The sequence below is a fragment of the Fukomys damarensis genome, unplaced genomic scaffold (genome assembly GCF_012274545.1).
Source record: "Fukomys damarensis isolate Sample0158 unplaced genomic scaffold, DMR_v1.0_HiC HiC_scaffold_1, whole genome shotgun sequence".
In the NCBI taxonomy this organism is placed as follows: domain Eukaryota; kingdom Metazoa; phylum Chordata; class Mammalia; order Rodentia; family Bathyergidae; genus Fukomys; species Fukomys damarensis.
In genome coordinates, this window is record NW_022900913.1 from 43,650,986 (window position 1) to 43,670,534 (window position 19,549).

At 36.8% G+C, this 19,549-nt stretch overlaps 1 protein-coding gene across 6 annotated transcripts in view; it reads left to right on the forward strand.

The window, feature by feature from the left end:
• Rab3c (RAB3C, member RAS oncogene family) overlaps window positions 1-19,549 on the forward strand; it is a 267,116-nt gene that overhangs the window by 25,610 nt on the left and 221,957 nt on the right. For all 6 annotated transcript variants that reach the window (XM_010626911.2, XM_010626912.2, XM_033760987.1 and 3 more), the window contains one exon: window positions 15,224-15,451. In XM_010626911.2, the coding sequence (XP_010625213.1) occupies window positions 15,224-15,451 (228 nt within the window). The remainder of the gene's footprint in view (window positions 1-15,223; window positions 15,452-19,549) is intronic.

Here is a 19,549-nt window from a genome sequence, read left to right on the forward strand (position 1 = left end):
CACACACATCGACTTTCTGTTTGCCATTTCTGGTGCTCATACTGTTTGTCTGCATTACTAATTAGTGTAATTTTTCTTCAGCTTGACCTATTTTCTTTAGCTTTTTCTACAGTATATATCTGCTGGCAGCACATTTTCTGTTTTTGCTTATCTGATATTTTTTATTTTGCCTTTAGTTTGAAGTGAGAGGTTTACTGTGTGTAAATATTTTTAAATTTGTGTTTTCTTCTAGTGCTTTAAATACACCATTTCCTTTTCTGTGGACCTCAATTATGATAGGAAGCTATCTACTCTTCACATTATTGAGAATTTGTTTTTGATATACTGTATTTTCCTCTCTTTTCAAGATTTTCTATCTTACCTTTGAACAGTTTGGCTACATTAAGCCTAGATGTAGTCTTCTATATATTTCGTTAACTTGGAAGGTTGAATGAGCTTTTCAAATATGTAAATTTATGTTTTACAACAACTTTGAAGAATACTTAGTCATTATATCTAGATGTATTTTTCTGTCCCAGTATTCCTTTCTTTTTCCTACTCAGATGTCACTTACTTGTTTATTAGTTCTGATATTATTCCATGAGTTACTGGAGTTTTGTTCATTTTTGTGTAGTTTTTATTTTTGTCAAATTATTTTATTTCTGATGATTTATCCTCAAGCTCAGTGAATCTTTCTTCTGCCACCTGCAATCTTTTGTTATGCCCATCAAGGGATTGTTCATTTCAGTTAATGTGCTTTTCATTTTAGGCTAATTATTAGTTCCTTTTATACTAGAAACACATGTTGCAAATAAATTGTAAAAGTAAAATAATTTGGAATATTTGCACTTTTTTGGGGTCAACTTATATCTTCATCAATAGCTTCAACTATACAAAAATGAAATGCTTTACCCAAGACCAGAATTTTTGGATTGGTTGTCATGTCAGTTTTACTGAGGTCATGAATACTATTCTATCACTCAACAACAAAACCATATGAGTAAATATCCTAGGTATTTAATGCCCACATCATATTAAATGATGGAAAAACTGAAAGCCTTCACTCTAAAATCAGGTATAAGAAAGGATGTCCACTATCATCACTTCTGCTCAGTGTAGTACTTAAAACATTAGCAAGAACAATTAGGCAAGAAAAAGAAATCAAAGGAATATGTATAAGGAAGAAACTGGGCTGGGAATTTGGCTCAGGGGATCTGCTGCCTGCCTCACAAGCACAAGGTTCTGAGTTTGATCCTTGGTATCACAAAAAAAAAGGAAGAAATCAAATTATTATTATTTGCAGATGACATCCTCTATGTAGAAGATCTCCCAAAATCTACCAAAAGACTCCTAGAATTAATAAACAAATTTAGCAAATGTAGCAAGATACCAACTCAACACACAATAGTGTTCCTATACACCAATAATAAACCCACTGAAAAAGAAATTAGAAAAAAATACCATTCACAGTAGCACCAAGAAAAATTAAATACTTAGGAATTGACCTAATTAAAGAAATGAAAGACCTCTACAATGAAAACTACAGGAATATGAAAATAGGAAATCAAAGAGAACACCAAAAAATGAAAAGATATTACTTGCACTTGGTAGGCAAAACCAATATAGTTAAAATGGCCATACTTCTAAAATTGGTATTCAGATCTAATGCAATTCTAATCAAAATACCAACAGCATTCATCATCCTAAAATCATAAAATTCATATGGAACTAGAAAAGGCCCAGAATAGCAAAACCAATCCTGGGTAAAAAGGGAAAAGTGGGAGGCATCACCATCCCACACTTGAAATGATATCACAAAGCTACAAGTCTTTGACAAAGGAGCCTAAAACATATACTAGGGGAAAGAGAGACTCTTTAATAAATGATGATGGGAAAACTGGCTCTCCACATCCAGAAGATTGAATCTAGACCCATATGTCTCACCATGCACTAAACTAAAATCAAAATGATTCAAAGAAGAAACTTAAAACAGAAACACTTAATTTGACAGAAGATAAAATAGGTAAAACTCTTGAAGCCATAGTCATAAGAAAAGACTTTTGAACAGAACCCTGGTTACACAGAAAATAGTACTAAAAATCAACAAATGGGATCATAATTACAAAGTTTCTGCACAAGAGAAAAAAAATCAATAGAGTTAGAATGGAAAGACAACCTACAGAATGGGAAAAAAAATTTTTTTGCCAGTTATTCTTCAGATAGAGAATTAATATCTAGACTAAAAAAACAAAACAAAACAAAGCAAAAAAACCCTAAAAAACTTGGATCCTCCAAAATAAAAGACCTAATGAAAAGATGGGCAAATGAAAGGAACAGACACTTCACAAAAGAAGTACAAATGGCCAATAAATACATGAAAAAGTGTTCAACATTGCTGAACGTTACAAAAATACAAATTAAAACAGCCCTGAAATCTGTCACAGTCTAGAAAGAATGGCTGTCATCAAGAAATCAAATAACAAATGCAGGCAAGGCTCTGAAGAAAAAAAGAATCCTTCTAAGTTGTTGATGGGAATACAAAATAGTACAGCCATTATCAAAATCAGTTTAGCTAGTCCTCAAAAACCTAAAGCTAGTAATTCCATTAAACACAACTCTTCACCTTCTAGGAGGTATCTTCCCAAAAGAGATAAAGACATTGTATTATGGTGATACACATATACCCATGCCTATAGCAGCACAATTTATAATAGCTAAATCTTGGAAGCAGCCTGTATCCATCAACAAAAGGATGGATAAAGAAAATATGTTACTTGTACCAATGGAGTACTACTCTGCCATAAAGAGGACAAACCAGTCATTTGTAGGAAAATGAGTTTATCTTGAGACCAAATGTTAAGTGAAATAAATCAGAAACACAAGCTTAAATATTGAAAGATTTCTCTTATATGAAAAACCCAAAATATAAATAAAAAATAAGATAAAAGCTTGATAATAGGAAGTAGGGGGAGATAGATCTTTCTGAAATGGGAAAGAAATCAGCAGATGGAGGGAAGAGATAGGGGAGGGAATGAATAAAAGTAAGATATGTTATGTGCATGTACCACCTTCCCACAAGGAATGTAAACGTTATGTAGTCAAACATGGACTAATTTTTTGTTGTTGTTGTGTTTTATATTGTTTTGTTTTTGTACCGGGGATGGAACTCGGGTCCTTGCACTTGTGAGGCAGGCTGAAGAACCACAGAGCTAAATCCCCAGTCCTAGTTTTTTTTTTTTTTTCTAATGATGAAAATAATGGTAAAAATACTAGGTCAGTAGTTTCCTAATGCATCTGATTGGATTGGATATAGAAAGTTACATTTTGTGTATGGACTCCTAAGTGAGAAAAATCTAGAACCATAGCCATTTAGTTCCCACGTGCTCAGGTTTTTTTTTTATTCCTAGGAAAACAAATCATAATCATATCCTAAATGGTGAGTCCTTGAGCCACTCACTAGTGTGCTGCTCCTAGTTTCACCCCAGCCTATCAACAATTCATTTATTAACACCCCAATGCCTGTCCCTACACCAGTAGCTCTGATTCATGCTTTGCTTTATCAACTAAAGAAACTTGCAAGCCAACACCGTTGAATAGTTTCTCTTCAAGTGGCCACAGCCTAAGAAATCTTAAAGAGCTGCAGGAATGTATGTGTTAATCACCAACTGGCAAATTGTGACTCTTACGTGGCACTCGTCTGTAGTGTTGGAAATAAATGATGGCTATTCTTTTAAATGTTTGATTCATTGAACACCTGTCTGAATGGCAAGTCTGATGAAAAGGGCTAGCAGAAACAGTACACCTGCAGATGTGAACATTCTTTTATAAGTGTGTGTGGGCAGGTTTGTTCTTTGTAGTAAATAATAGTAGCAGTAGCTTTTGAATGAAAAATGGAAACAGTCATAAGTAGAAAATGTCTCTAAATTAGTCTAATGTAGAATTATAAAATATGCAAATGCAAATACATAGAATACAAAGATACTAAGTTCTTCACCAGGGGTCTGGATAACAGTGTCATAAGTGCATAGACAACTAGATCCTGCCCTACAGAATGCCTTGCACATATTCTGCCCTGATGACTGGGGAGAGATCAAGATCCAAGAGGAATATGTATAACAAATATCTAGAGGCATTCTTTCAAGTATTCACATGTTAAAATGTTTTAAATATTTTTAATGTTTAAAGATAAAACTTATTGGGAAACAAAATTCAGTGTTATTTTACCTCAGCAGGAAACATTAGATTATAAGACAGGTCTTCTTTATACCATGTAGTCCTGGGAATGTCTATTGTGTTTCCGTTTTATTTTCTACTAAAGAAAAGCTCTTCTTTAAAAAATAGTTATTATTTTGTGGTTCACAATTTGGATGCTGGCCTGCTTCTGCTGTTGTTACTTTCTAATGGAGTGAGGGAAAGTAAATTGCATTTGTGATCTTTAAAGTAAAAATGCCTGCTGAAAAATCAAGGCTTCTTTCGGCCGGGTTAAGTAGATTACAGTTGCATGTGGTCTGACGGTGTGATTTCTGCTTTTTTCCTGGGTCATGCCTCCTCGTAGTCTGCTAGGGTGCTGATGATGATTCCTGGCACCAATTCTCTGAACGCTCTGGCTCTTATAGTGCAGAGGTCATTGATGAAATGTATTTTTCAGAATCAGCTTGTCTGGACAAGCTGGGACTCATAGGGTTCAAAGCTTTCTCATTAAGATTCAACATTATGGTGGTGTCTATCTATCTACCTATCTATTGAAAGTAGATTGGAGAACATGATATCTGTTATTTCTTGCTTCCAAAAATAATCAGAAAGCTTATGTGTATTTTGTCTGTATCCTAAAGAAAGTTTGGAAAGATGGCTTCTTTATTGTTGCTAAAAAAAGGCTCTTTCAATTTTTATAAATTGACAACTGCAAATGTCTTAAAGATATGGTGGTTTTTAAAATTTTAAACTTGTTTTGTTTTACCGAAGTTGCACATGCGAAAGATGATGTGTGACTATTGGGAGAGATGTGGGGCTTGGATTTTTCACCAATTCCTTTTTGCCTACTGCACACCTAAGATGACTGACCATCTATCCAACATGTTGGTTTTAGCACCGAAAAGTCCTCTTAGATCCAGGCCAACCAGGAAATTGATCATCCTAGACACACTCCACCATCAAGACACTAGTGATCTCCAACCCTGAGATAATTTATGATCCTGCCGGGTAGAGGTATTTGTGGGATTCCAAGGCAGACTGAAGATTCCACTTTCTTCAGTCTATTCACTTCTAGTTTACAAATTTTGTTGACCTGTCTTTTCTACTCTTGTCTCTGTTGTACTCTTTGTCCATAAGAATTTCTGCTTTTGTGAATACCATTATTTGTGAGGGGCTTGAGGAAAGGATGATGATAAGCACTGTGTATACAAGATATAGATATAAATTATTTCTAATCTCAAAATAATGATACTGTGGATTTCAGTGGTTTACTCAATTCAGTAACAGAGGTTAGGTCAAACTTCACCCAAGACCAGCTGCTGGGCTATGTGACAAGACAGCATCCCCACACTACTGTGAGTTCCTGAAACTCCATTTCTCATCGCTTTATCTGTATTTTACTTGAATGCTTCCCTTTATTACTTCAGATGTGAAACTTGGCTCTTTCTCAATTTCTGTAATACCCCATTTACACTCATAGATTTCCTGAGTTTAAGATATTTTGGGCATTTACTCTATGGCAGGCAGTGTTCTAGAACAGGTAATATCATGGGGTTTGTGGCATTTCAATGCCTTTTCCTTCCCACAACCTCTATGGGTCACAGAACACATCTGTCTGCACACTGACCCTTCAGTATCTCAGCTTCTACACTGAGGGATACATTGATGAATGTTCTTTACTCCCTGTCATGATGTTTTAAATTAAGAAGAAAATAAAGTGTTAACTTCAGGAATTACAAAAGTCTAGAGAATGAAAGTGTTGGGTATTGAACCCTCTTGCCCTTTGAAGTTAGGAAATTAGAAAAATTCTGTAAACTGACAATTTTCATCACAGAGAGTATCACTGGAAGAAGTTGGATAGAAAATGAATGTCTGGTGTATCATTTCATTGCAATGAGACAAATATCAAAGATGAGGATGAAAGCTTTAGTTAAGCATTTAACATATGCAAACAATTACCTATTATATGGATGAGTAGTGAAAAACAAAACAACAACAAAAACCTCACCCAAGTTTACACAGGAACAAAGGTAGCAAGTATCTGACGTGGGATTCCTTCTCAGACATCCTGAGCACATGGTGTGTGATCTTTACCTGTACTTATAGCACATCAAGAACCCAGAATTGTCTTTTTCACAGATTTGTCTATATACCCGTAATTCCAGAACTGCTATAAAAAGGGGGAATGATACTTCCCTACCTCCCTTCATGCTCTGATTTTTAAGGTTTGGATTACCAGTAGCTGGCTGCTCACCAGCATCCCATAACTGCACTAGTGACCCTCTGGGTTCAGCATCTGTGGTGTGTGCAGAAGCTGCTGGAACTTAGGCCCTGTGTCCTTGCAGTGGTCCAACTGCATTGTCAGGTCTGGGAGCTCTGTCAGCCACTGTGGTTTACTTCCCAGCAGTCCTTGATTGAAATCTTCCTTCTGAGGTCCCTGTGTTCCTCTGCCTACCAGCCCCAGTGCAGACTTTCTTCCCTCTTGGGAGCTCTCTGGAGCCAATCGAGGAGAAAGCTACATCATGATCTGAAAGATCACTAATCTTTGCTATTAATGGGAAATGTTTTTATATCATTTGATAAACTTCATTTTAATTTTTCTTGATATATTCTAGAAGGATAGATGCATCTACAGATTTTGAAAAAATTCAGAAATCATTATAATACATTTTAATGCACATGTACACTTATTTAAAATTTTTCTTTTGTTTTTGTGCTGGGGATTGAACCTAGGGCCTCATTCATGCTAAGCTTTCCCTCTACTACTAAATTACATTCCCAGCTCCAAGCTCTTTTTATTTCATGATGGTGCAAAAGCCGAGCACATTCAGCTGCAGGGAACCACAACTCCTATTTAGCCACCTGATCATAAGAATAAGCAACTGATGCTCTGTCATGTACTGTGTTGATAAGTTTCGAGGTTTGGTAGGTAAGGTGTATTAATTACATTTTCAAGTTATGATGTTTTCAACTTATGATAAGTTTATCAGGACATAATGCCATTTTAAGATTTGGAGCGTCACCCACATACATATATCCATGTGTACATCTACATATAAACACACACATATATAATTAAGCTTAGATCTTACCTATCTTCAACAAGGGAATGAATGCTTTCTGTAAGAAAGAGAAGTTCCCTTACTGCTCCCAACATTCTTGTTTGGAATTAAGTTTTAGATTTGTCAATTTGGTGAAGGGCAGCAAAGCCTATATGTTGTTAATCTTTGAAGTACACACTTGGTCCAGGCAATGAGGCCTCAGTGGATAGGCCAAAATGAATCAAGATACACTCTTGGAAAAAAAAGGACCATTTCACTTTAGTTTTCTCGCTAAGTTCTTTTCTTTCATTTTAGAATGGGGACAATGACTTGTGGCTCTGCAAATCAGGATCTTAGAAGTCATAATTTCTGTCCTCATAACCAGCAAAATACCTGAACAAACTGTAAATCAAAACTCATACATCTGTCAGAGAATTGAGCTCACAGGAAATAGTCCTGTCCCCCAGAATTGGAGAGCCAGGCATATGGATACAGAGAATCACTATTTAACAGAGCAGAAACTTCTATGGGAACAAGCAGTGGGGCTAGGAAATCCTTAACTGTAGCTGAGGAATTATTGGGTCAGTGTGGACAAGTCTGAGAGAGAAAAACTCCAAGGGGTTCCAGCCTTAGTCTCTTCACACTTTTGTAAAGTTTACCTTCAGGAACTCTGTCAGAACATCAGAGTGAACCTCAGAGAAAAACATCCTCATGGTTCCAGCAGGGGAAGGGAAAAGTGGTCATCTAAAAATATGCCAAAGCACTCTCTCTAAAATGAGCTATGGATAGACCTCTTACTGTGATCATGTATGAAAAGCACATGGTGGAGCACCTGTAAGAGCTGTGTTGCTATTATTATTTTTTAACCATTTTTTTCTGTATGTGAGCTGAGAGTTGTCTACACCTAAGTGGGATGGGAGTCTAAAGAGATGCTTAGAGGACAACTGAAGAAGGAAAGCTTGATAAATATCTTTAGAATGTAGGGTGATTTGCCTCTTGAAAATATCACCATAATATGCATACTATCACATACATTCTCCTGTGATTCCCATTAGATATTTATGCTCTGCTCATATAAACAAAGGAGACAAAAATATTGATGAGCGCTTCCCCACTTTTGGTAGGCTCTTTACTTCAGAAGGCAGGGTTAGAATTTAAATCTTCCCTGCCTTGGTCACTTCCCATTCCCTGGAAAGCATCCTTTCAGCTCCAGGGTAAGTTGTCAACACTGACATGAGTTGTGTCTCCTTGCCTCTCAGCTACCGGCGGAAATAATAGTGGAGCCATGGAGAAATTACCGGCCAGAGAGGGTAAAGGATGTCATTATTCTAGTCCAGTGTCCAGGAGAAACAGGGAGGCAGGCAGACATGTGCACTGATGGATACAGCCTGGTTCCAGATGACAACTATTTGGAAATTGTGACTATTATATTTCCTTCTCGGCTATATTACTCACTTTTCTGTTGTTGTGATAAAATGTCTAATATACACAACTTTAAGGGAAAAAAGTTTAATTTGGCTTGTGGTTTCAATCCATTGTTAGCTGGCTGAAAAGCAAAAACATCACAGAAGGGCATGGCAGAGGAGAGCTGTACACATTGTGGTCACCAGGCAGCATCTTGGGGAAGTACCATAGAAAAAGGGGCCAGACCCGAAGGTCATGGACACACACAGAAATATTCTGTATGAATTTCCTAGGCATCTTTATAGCTAATCAAATTGATAACCAAGATTAAGAATCATATTGGCTTAAAAATTTTAGCCTTTACTTTGGAGATCTTTGGAGTGATTTTTTTTCTTCCCCAATGAAAATCATTGATATTTAAAACTATTGTGTTTATAAACTTTTAATTAATATATTCCATCCTTTTAAGCTTTTAATTTCCAAGAAAAATGTATTTTATTTTTATTAATTTACCCTCATTTACCTTCCTGCTGACTCTCAGGTTATTATTTTAGAGTAGATGAGCATAGTAACTTTAAAATGACTTCTTTTAGTTTTTCCCATCAGATCCATAAAATGACTTAGTGTGGTTTAAATCTTTAAGTGCCTTGTGTAATTCCCTCAAAGTAATTTGTTTTTTCCCATTTAGTTGAAAAACAAATATAAAAACTTTTGAAGGAGGCTGTGGTTGCATGCCTTAGAGATAATCTATTTGGCCCCTGGTCAGTAGGACTTTGGGGAAATCAAATTGAGATTTAAGGTGTCACTTCAAGTATGTATATGATCTGTTTACCTGCTATTAAACCATATGACTATCCAAGGCATCCATTCTCAAAAGTTAAGGATTTGCTTCAAATGCTGTGAATTCCATAATGACATATTGTGGAGGTCTTATCCATAGACTTGTATATCAAGCAGATTAAAAAGTTAATTGTTATTTGTGTACAAACTGATTACCATTTTGATCAGGGTCTTAGATGCACATGTAAAGTACAAACTGATAAAATTTAGAAATGACATGAATCTAAAAGGGATAACTAAAACTGATGAAATGATATAAAATTGTCAGATCAGAATTAACTTTTAAATTAGGAAATGAAAAATAAATTTAATAAGGTAAATGTAAAGGTTAACACTTCCATTAAAGATGTAATTTGACTAGTACAAGGTAAGGATGGGATCCATGAGACATGTGTTAATATTTTATATTAACAATTTGAAAAAAGTGTTGTGCATTTTGGGAAACTTCACTGTTAAGTCAAGTGTGATAGAAGGTATCAGTCTAGTTTTACTGTGCACTGACCAGATAAATATCTGCAATATTGTGACCAATTGTGGAAGCCACACATAGGAGTTTGACAATCTGGAGGGGTGTCAATTTTAAAGACAGCAGCCTGTATGGGGTTTCCTGAGCTGAAACTTGGATACATGCAATCAAGAGGAAAGAGCTAATGGAGCCATCAGATGCCTAAAGTTCTCTCAGACAGGAGAGAAATCAACACTGTCTTCATTCAGAAGGCAGAATCTAAAGCACAGGGACAGAGTCCTCAGGAGGTGTACTTTATTATTTGTTTTCCTTTTATTGAGTTTATTGGTACATTTTAGGTATACAGTACAGTTACATTCATTATTGGGATCTTGTACCTTTACATGACAGGTGGTCTTGGTTCTCATTTTTCCCCTTGTCCCTGCCCTCCCTTCACCCTTTCCTCCCTCCCCATTTACAAACACTTTATTTTCATTTTCTCATATTTTTCCCCTTATTACCTTTCCCCTACCCTTCCACTTTCCCTACACCTTTAGCCCTTTTCTTCCCATTTCACAATGTCAGCTATCTCATTAGGATCTTATGTACTATTACAGTTTGTTCACACCAGAGAAACTATTTGGTATTTACACATGTGTGACTTATTTTTTTCACTTAGGAGTATATCCTCAAAATGTATCCATTTTCCTATGAATGATTCTAATTTCTCCTTCTTTATGGCTGAGTAGTATTCCATTTTATAGAAAAACCACATCTTCTTTATCCAGTCTCCTACTGATGGGCAAATGCGCTGTTTCCAAGTTTTAGCTATTACAAACTGTGCCGCTATAAACATGGGTGTGCATATATCACTCTGGTATGATTCTTTTAATTCTTTTGGAAAGATACCCAGAAGAGGGATGGCTGGGTCAAATGGAACCTCTAGTCCCAGCTCTTTGAGGTATCTCCATATTGATTTCCCTAGTGGTTGCACCAGTCTGCACTCCCACCAATAATGGAGAAGGTTTCCTTTCTCCCCACAACCCTGCCAACATTTGTTCATTGTGATTTCTTGATAGCAGCCATTCTTTGTGGGGTGAGGTGGAATCTCAGTGTTATTTTCATCTGCATCTCTCAAATGACCAGTGATGTGGAACATTTTTTCATATATATACTTGCTACTTTTACTTCTTTGTCTGAGAAATGTCTGTTCATTTCAGATGCCCATTTTTGAATTGGGTCTTTATATTTGGAGGGGCTGATTGTTTTGAGTTCTTTATATATTCTAGATAGTAGTCCTTTGTCTGAGGAGCAGCTGGTAAAAATTTTTTCCTACATTATAGGTTGTCTCTTAGTTCTGTTGATGGTTTCTTTTGCAGTGCAGAAGCTCTTTAATAAGATGAGATCCCGGTTTTTTATTCTTTCTGCTAGTTCCTGTGCTACTGAGGATTTGTTCATAAAGTCTTTTCCTATGCCAGTGTCTTCCAGAGTTCTGCCTAACTTACCTTCCAGCAATTTTAATGTTTCTGTTTTAATATTTAGATCTTTAATCCACTTGGATTTTGCTTTAGTGTATGGTGAAAGATAAGGGTCCAGTTTTAATCTTTGGCAGGTTGAGATCCATTTTTTCCAACACCATTTATTAAAGAGGCCATCCTTCCTCCAGTGGGGATGGTCAGCTCCTTTGTCAAAGATGAGGTAGCTGAGTACATCTGGAGTTGTTTTTGTGTCTTCCAATCTGTTCCACTGATCAGGAGGTGTATTTTAATGCAATGTGAGAAAGAACTGTCCAACAACTGGAAACTTTCAGCAATGAATCAGGCTAGTTCATGGCATTTGTGAAGCACTTGTCCCTCTGTTGGAGGGCTAGGCTAGGACATTAACCCGAGACCCTAAGGTACCATGAAAGGCAAGACCATAAGGTGGCATGAAGGGAAGTGTGGGATGTTATACTGCCATGAAGCTTCTTCCTAACTCTATGATTCTTTGTTTTCGAAATGCAAAATTATTGCTATTCGAGAAGTCACTTTCATTTATCTTTTACAAAATATAATTTGTTCTCTGAGAGGTAACTTCATACTCTATTCATGTTTTTAAATTTCAGCTATATTTTTCCACAAAATTTCTAAGAATGTTTGCATGACTTCTTATTTAGAGATGGCACCAGATTTGCATAGTGATGGTCTATAGGCCCATATTCTGTCAAATTGATTCATTTCTGCTCTCAGCAAGATTAGGACTGGCACTCTGTCTTCTGAGGCAGGATTTATTTCATTCTTACAAAGTTTTACAAAATGCATATGTATTCTCAATGCATATTTTTGGATCCTTTGTGAATGTTATTAGGGATATAAATTGGTGAAAAATGGTGAATTCGTGAAAAACAATAAATTCAATCTTCAAGAATAAGTGAGTTAGTTAACTGCCCTGAGGATAATTCTTCTGGATACATACATCCACCGGTCCCCCTTCTTAAACTTTCTCTTGTTCTGTCATCATGTTCTTTGCTGCCAAGACAGAGCATAGTATAGTGGCCCTTTAACTACAGGTTTTGCTGCAAGAGTATAGTTATCTCTATCTGTATCCTCACAGTTTCATTCAAAATTACATATATTAATGATTCCTCTATTCCTTCAGTTCTGAAATCAGTCTAATTTTGAAATAGGATCTGGATTAATAGATTAGCCTTCATCATGTTTTCTTTGACAGCAACTTGGAGATACACAGGGCTCTTTTGGAATACCATCACAGAACTATGGAATGCACCACATAGTAGTAATCTAATAGGCTGAGTAAATGAGCAGTCATAGCAAATTTAAACTCATTTCTAGCTGTAGTGTGGCTGAACATTTTTGATGCAGAACTCAGAATTTAGGCTGTTTCCTAAGAAAAAAATATGCAAAGTGGCCTTCCTTTTTCATGAAAGTGATTTGAAGGCCTGCTTTAGTATCTCCTAGAGAAGATAATAATTGGTGAAGGGGCTATATCTGTAGGGAATGGCAGTGTCAAATGAAATGATTACTTGATTTCAGGGCTTCTTGAGTCATTAGAGTAAAACTGCCGCTCAAATTCGTGGTCAAAAGTTGTAACCCTACTTGCCCTTGGCTGACTGCTTGTGTTGGGGAACATTTATTTACCTTAGCATATGCTCTGCACTGCTGGAGTGTGTGTGTGTGTGTGTGAGGATTTCCTATTTTAAAGGAAGTTTTGTCCAGTCATCAACATTCCTTCCAAGTTGTTAGAATTTCTGAATATGTCCATGTGATTAAATGGACTGAACAAAGGAAAGCTTAAACTTACATTTAATAAGAAAATGTGAGATTAAATCAGAATCTTTATTGCCCTTATCTTGCATGATGTATACAGATATTCCCTTTGTTCTTATTCTTATGTGCATAGTTACATTCTCTTGCAAGAAATAAATATTTGTAGGAGAATGTGTTATTTCTTTTTTCTCTTCTCACTTAAAGTATTCTCTTTCCCTCTGTTTCTCTCTATCAAACACACACACACACACACACACACACACAGAGAGAGAGAGAGAGAGAGAGAGAGATAGAGAGACTCTTGACTTTCTAATTTTAGGCAAGTGATGCTATCTTAGATGAGCTACTGTTTACTGTTTCTAGCCTTTCACCATCTGTAGAGGTTTTTTTTGCCCTCCCCTCCCCTTGATTAGTCCATATTTTTTGTTGGTTTAAAAAATATCCAATGTTAGCTATTCTAAAAGAAAAGAAGTTTATTTAGCCCACAGTTCTGGAGATCTAAGAACCTGGTGCTGGTGCCTGCTGAGCTCTGGGTGGACTTTGGGCCATGTCGCAATATGGTGAGTGGCATCACAGTGGGAGTATGTTTCTGAACAAGAAGTCACATGGTAACACAGAAAGCCAGAGAGATTTAAGGGTCATGTTCACACTTTCTATAGCAATTACTATTGTGGTAACTAACCCAGATCCTTTGATAACAAGATTAATCCCCTCTAATGGTGTGAGCCAGCTTAATAAATTTCTGTCAGGCCCTACCTCTTAAGATTTCTACCTCCTCAAAACTGTCACACTGGGAACCAAGTTTCCATCACATGCAACTATACCAACCCATAGCATACTCAAAAGAAATGATGCATTGTTAATCAGCCTTTATTGGAGTAAAAAATAGAACATTTAGCCTAGAATTGTTCGAGAGAACTTTCTGTAATTATGCCATATTTTGTATTTAAACCATCCAATAGAGTAGTCACTAGCCACACATGGCTATTGTGCATTTGAAATGTGGCTGATATGACTGAAAAACTAAGTTTTCATATTTTATTTAACTTTAACATAATTTAAGTAGGCACATGTAACTAGTGGCTACCATACTGGGTAGCACAATGATTGCCAAAGAACACACAGCATCAGAAAAATATATTGAGTAGATGCAGTAATTACTCAGTGGAATTCATCATTTTATTTTGTTTTCTTTTTTTTAAATTGAATTTATTGGTACATTCTAGGTAGACAGTACAGTTGCATTCATTACTGGGATCTTGTACTTTTACATGCCAGGTCTTGGTTCTCATTTTTTCCCCTTGTCCCCCCCCTCCCTTCACCCCCTCCTCCCCTCCCCACCTACAAACACTTTAATTCCATTTTTACATTTATCATTTTAAATACCTATTTTCTATGTATTCAAATAGTGTTAGAAGTAATAAAACATCATTCTTGATATATGTTAACATTATCATTAAAAAGATGAGAAAACTATCACTATCCACCTAAAGTGTTTATAATTAATAAAAACCATTTTTTATTGCCTGAACATCATTTTTAATTTGAAAGAGACTACATTTTTGTTAGGATGTTGATTTGATAAGATGTCAATAAATGAAACAGATATGCTCTGTGTATACTCCCCTAGGAAATAAGAGAGACTCTAATAATTCAGATAATTTAAGAAGAGGCACCCTGCTGTTCGGTCACTTTGTTGGCTCCATCAGTGAGATTACAAAGTTTCAGAGCCCACTTGAACTGCCCAATTCCTCTCATCTTTGCTTTTCATGTTACACTTAGAGATACCTCCTTTGGTGTCTTTGATTGGCTCTGAATGCTGAGATGAGACAACCACCAACACAGCTGGAAAGAGCTGTACGTTTTGCCCTTCTCTCTTTCAGCAGGGAATTATTGCCATGGATACCAGCATCAGAGGAGGACTGGGAAACACTCTCCACTTGCCTCCCGAGTGTCTGACATTTGCTTGTAGCAAGAAAATAATGAATGTGCTGCTAGCTTCATATTGAGTAGGAGACTTATCCATACCTGTTTGCTTTTTTTTAAAATTTTTACAGATGGCCTCTGCCCAAGAATCCAGGTATGGCCAGAAAGACTCTTCTGATCAGAATTTTGACTACATGTTCAAATTGCTGATCATCGGCAATAGCAGTGTGGGGAAAACATCTTTTCTGTTCCGTTATGCGGATGACTCCTTTACATCTGCATTCGTCAGCACAGTTGGGATTGATTTCAAAGTAAAAACTGTATTCAAAAATGAAAAGAGAATCAAGCTTCAGATTTGGGTAAGTGACTTTGAACGGATGCTGTTCTTCTGTCTGAAGTATTGGATGTGTAAGTGTGTAAGGGAAAAACTTTCTCCCTTGTTCGGTCCCTGTGGGTTCTAAAAGCTTTGATTTCCTGCTGTTTTGTTGTAAAACATTGTTTCAAAGACTTTCAGGTGACAACACAGAAACTGAATTATGGTGTGTTGTCAAGCGATGTTCCTCAACAATCTTCCAAAGAAAAAAGTAAACAAAACTTCTACTGTGTTGGTGGCTGAAGAAACAATAAGTCTGGCTTTGCCTTTTATGATCTGTGTGACCTTGAGCAAGTCTGTGCCACTTCTGGTTATCTCTAGGACAGGCATTATAGATCTGGCCCTTTAGGTCACCAGAAGCAGACTATGGCCATTTTAAAAGAGAAAGGACATAAGCAAGTATAGGGGAGCTGGGGCTAGTTCTTTCATAAAGCCCCAGATTTAACTTTGAAGAGACGATTTGTACTTCACAAATTGTTTTCAGCAATGAAAGCTATGCTTACACATGAAAATGAAACAGAACACTTATTTGAAATAGGTTCTTTTAAAGTAGAAGTTTCTCTGTAAGTTTTGAGACCATTTGACTAGCTATTTACCTCTTCTCACTGCCTGATAAAGATTAGAAATTTCCTAATTAAATAGTTGAATTTGGGAGACTAGCAAACAAGGAACTGAAGAAAAATGTATGAGATAGGATCAACAAATATAAGAAATGTTTAAATTTTTTTAAAAAATTATTACTGCAAAAGACATCCTGCTGGCAATCCTCCTCAAAATACCATCCCCCAATCAAACACATGTATCTCACCATTCTTGCTACTTTCCAAAGCATTTCTGAAAGTCTTCTTTTGTAAGCATCTTTAGTTGTGCCATTGTGGCTGCCTCAATGTTCTGCATGAATTAAAAATTTTATCCTTCATGGTCCTCTTGACTTTGGGGAAAAGCCAGATGTACAGTGTTTGATCTAGGGGAAAAGATGGATAAGGACATACCACGTCTTTTCAAGCTTGTCTTTCCTTTGAGTAGCACTCATAGCAATATTCACGGTGTTTTTATCACAACTTGTAAAGGCATCTAGAAGACTTCCAGGACTGCTTCAGAAAATGGCTAGAACCATTAAGTGCATCTAACACGAGGGGTTGGCTACAGTGTTATCTTAGTTTATGCACTTAGTTTGTTTTATAGTTTGGAGGAAGATGGCTGCATTTGTGTTTGTGTGGTCATGTTTGTCCCCCGATGAGGTGTTTGTGGGGCACTTTTTTTTTTGTGAACTGCACAGTTTGTAGAGCAAAGCATTCATGAACCAGGACATTACTATATTTTGAGGAGGATTAAAGGCAATGTGTCTTTTACTATTGTGATCAATCCCTGTATGTGAGTAATAGGTCAAAAGTAATATAAGAATTGAAGTAACCAAAAAAATCAGTCACACCAAGAGAGTTAAATAGTTTATGGATATCATGGTATGTAGACAAGTAGAATGTTTCTTTATTCACTTTCGTCCCCTTTTTCCTGTTAATTTATACCTCTCCTACTCAAACTCATTGGAGGTATTAACAGATGTTTCCTAAGAGTCTGAGACGTGCAACGACCATATGATGATAGTTCCATGATCTGTAGGACTGATAATAAACTTCCTTTTATAAATGTGGAAAACTGTAAGACAAATACCAGAGTGTAGCATTTAAACTTTTTTAAAATTAGAGAACCTTTTACTAATATATACAGGGCACACGCGCACATGCACACACACACACACACACACACACACACACACACACTGAATTCTCTTTAACACCTTAAAAGTCTTAGATGAGCTGGGAATTTAGCTCAGTGGTGCCACTACCTGCCTCACAAGCACAAGGACCTGAGTTCGATCCCTGGTACCAAAAAAAATAAAAGTCTTAGATGATTCAGATATATACATAGTTGAGCTCTTAGGCAGTTTACAATACATTGTTGCTCTTTTACTTATGCTAAATGTAGAGTTCACAGAAGAACTTGGATAATTAGACTTCAGGTGAAGCATCTTCAATGTTCACGATTCTCTAAAGTAGCTGCTGAGAAGATCCCTGCTTTAGAACTTGACTCAAGTCAGTGACAATAGCAGTAAACATCTCTTGTGTCTTGAAGAAAAAAGAGCAAAATCTATTGTTTTGCATTTGGGGCCTGTTCAATTCTCTTCCTTTTGAATTTCAGCAAACTAACTGTCATGTGATAAATTTCATATTCAGGCTGGGTGTGGTGGTGCACGCCTGTAATCCCAGCACTGGGAGACTGAGGCAGGAGGATCGCTGTGGGTTCGAGACCAGCCTGGGATACATAGTGAGTTCCAGGTCAATCTCAACTACACAGTGAGACCCTGTCTCAAAACAACAACAACAACAAAAAAAAATTTCATATTCAGGCTTAAAAATATCCTGTAACTCTCAGTGGCAATGGTGGATTCAAAATTAAATTAATCTGCATACACACATCTTTTAACTCCATGACAGTATTATTTTTGTTCATATTAAAGAGCAATCACTCCTTTAGCTACTAGCTGCTAATTTCTTCTCTCTTTTTTGTATCTTTGAGATATTTAAAAATGTTTTAGCATCATTTAGATACAATAGCAACACGGCGTATTTAAGCAGTCTTAAAAATTTTTCAGTCTAGATTTCTGATAGTAATTCTCTGTTGAGGTACAAAATCATGCATCTTTACTATAAAGCAGATATGTTTCAAATAATATAAATTATTTATCACACTTAAAATATTTTTAAACACATGTATTTGTCAGCTTTTCATTCCTGGACCAAATATCTGACAGGCAAAACTTAAAAGAGAAAATGTTTATTTTGGTTTACAGTTTCAGAGGGTTTAGTCCATGGTTACCTGACTCCAAGGCAGAAATGGCAGGGTGAAAAGGAATGGCAGAGGAAAGAAAGCTGCTCAATTTATAGTAGCCAGGAAGGCAGAGAGCCAGAGAACAGTAAGAGAAAGACACCCTCCAAAAGCATACCTTCATTGACCCACCTCCTCTAAATGGGCGTCACCTTCCAACAGCACATACGACTACAAATTCATCAATGGATTGATCCACTGCTGACTATAGTGTCCCTGTGACCCAATCGCCTTATGAAAGCCCCACCTCTGAGTACATGAGACTTTTGGTGTTCTTTTAGATCTAAACCAGAACAGTACTCAGTGTGGATGCCAGGGCACTCATTTTTCTTAAGTGTTGATATTCAGTTATTTCTGTCTGTGTCTTGCTCTGTCTGTGAATGCTACTCTTCTGTGATATAACTGAAACCCAACTCAGATTCTTGAGCTGCTTCTACTCTATTACCTCCTCATATTTCTCAATTTCTGTAACTTCACGTAAAGCCTGTGACATAACATTCTGTTCAGAATGGGGTCTAATTGTCCATAATTCAGCACAATTCTTTAAAGACTACCAAGAGTTATTAGAGTCATCCCACTCTTGAATCTCATTCAAGGGCTTCATTCCCTTATTCTAGGGTTACTTACAACCCTGTCAGGGCTCAGCAACTTTGGAGATTTGCACCTTTCTCTCTCTTAGTAACACAGTTTAATGGGCATTAATATCTTTGCAATTAAGACATAAGTTATTCCTCTTTGGGCGGTATCTTAATTACTTTTCTCATTGCCGAGACAAAATACTGGACGTTCACAAGTTAAAGAAGGAATGGTTTATTTCAGCAGCAGTTTGTAGAGGTTTCAGTGCATAATCCACTGACTCTGAGGCAGGATGGCACGGCAGAGGGGCATGGCAAAGGAGAAACAGTCCATGGCAGGGAAAAAAGGTGGCGGCAGTAGCAAAGCAGCAAGTCTTTCTTTTCTGGCCTTTTGAGTGATGCCACCCACACCCAGGATGGGCTTTCCTATTATCCATACCTAGAACTATGCTAATTTCAGTGAGTGGACTAATTTAGTACCATACCCATAATCCCAGTGTAAGACACCCTAGATACAAACAGCTCTGAAAAGCCATACCTATGAGCACATGAGGTTTTGGGGGGACATCTGGATAGAAGCCATAAAAGGTATATTGGGTGTTTTAAAAATATATATGATTCTA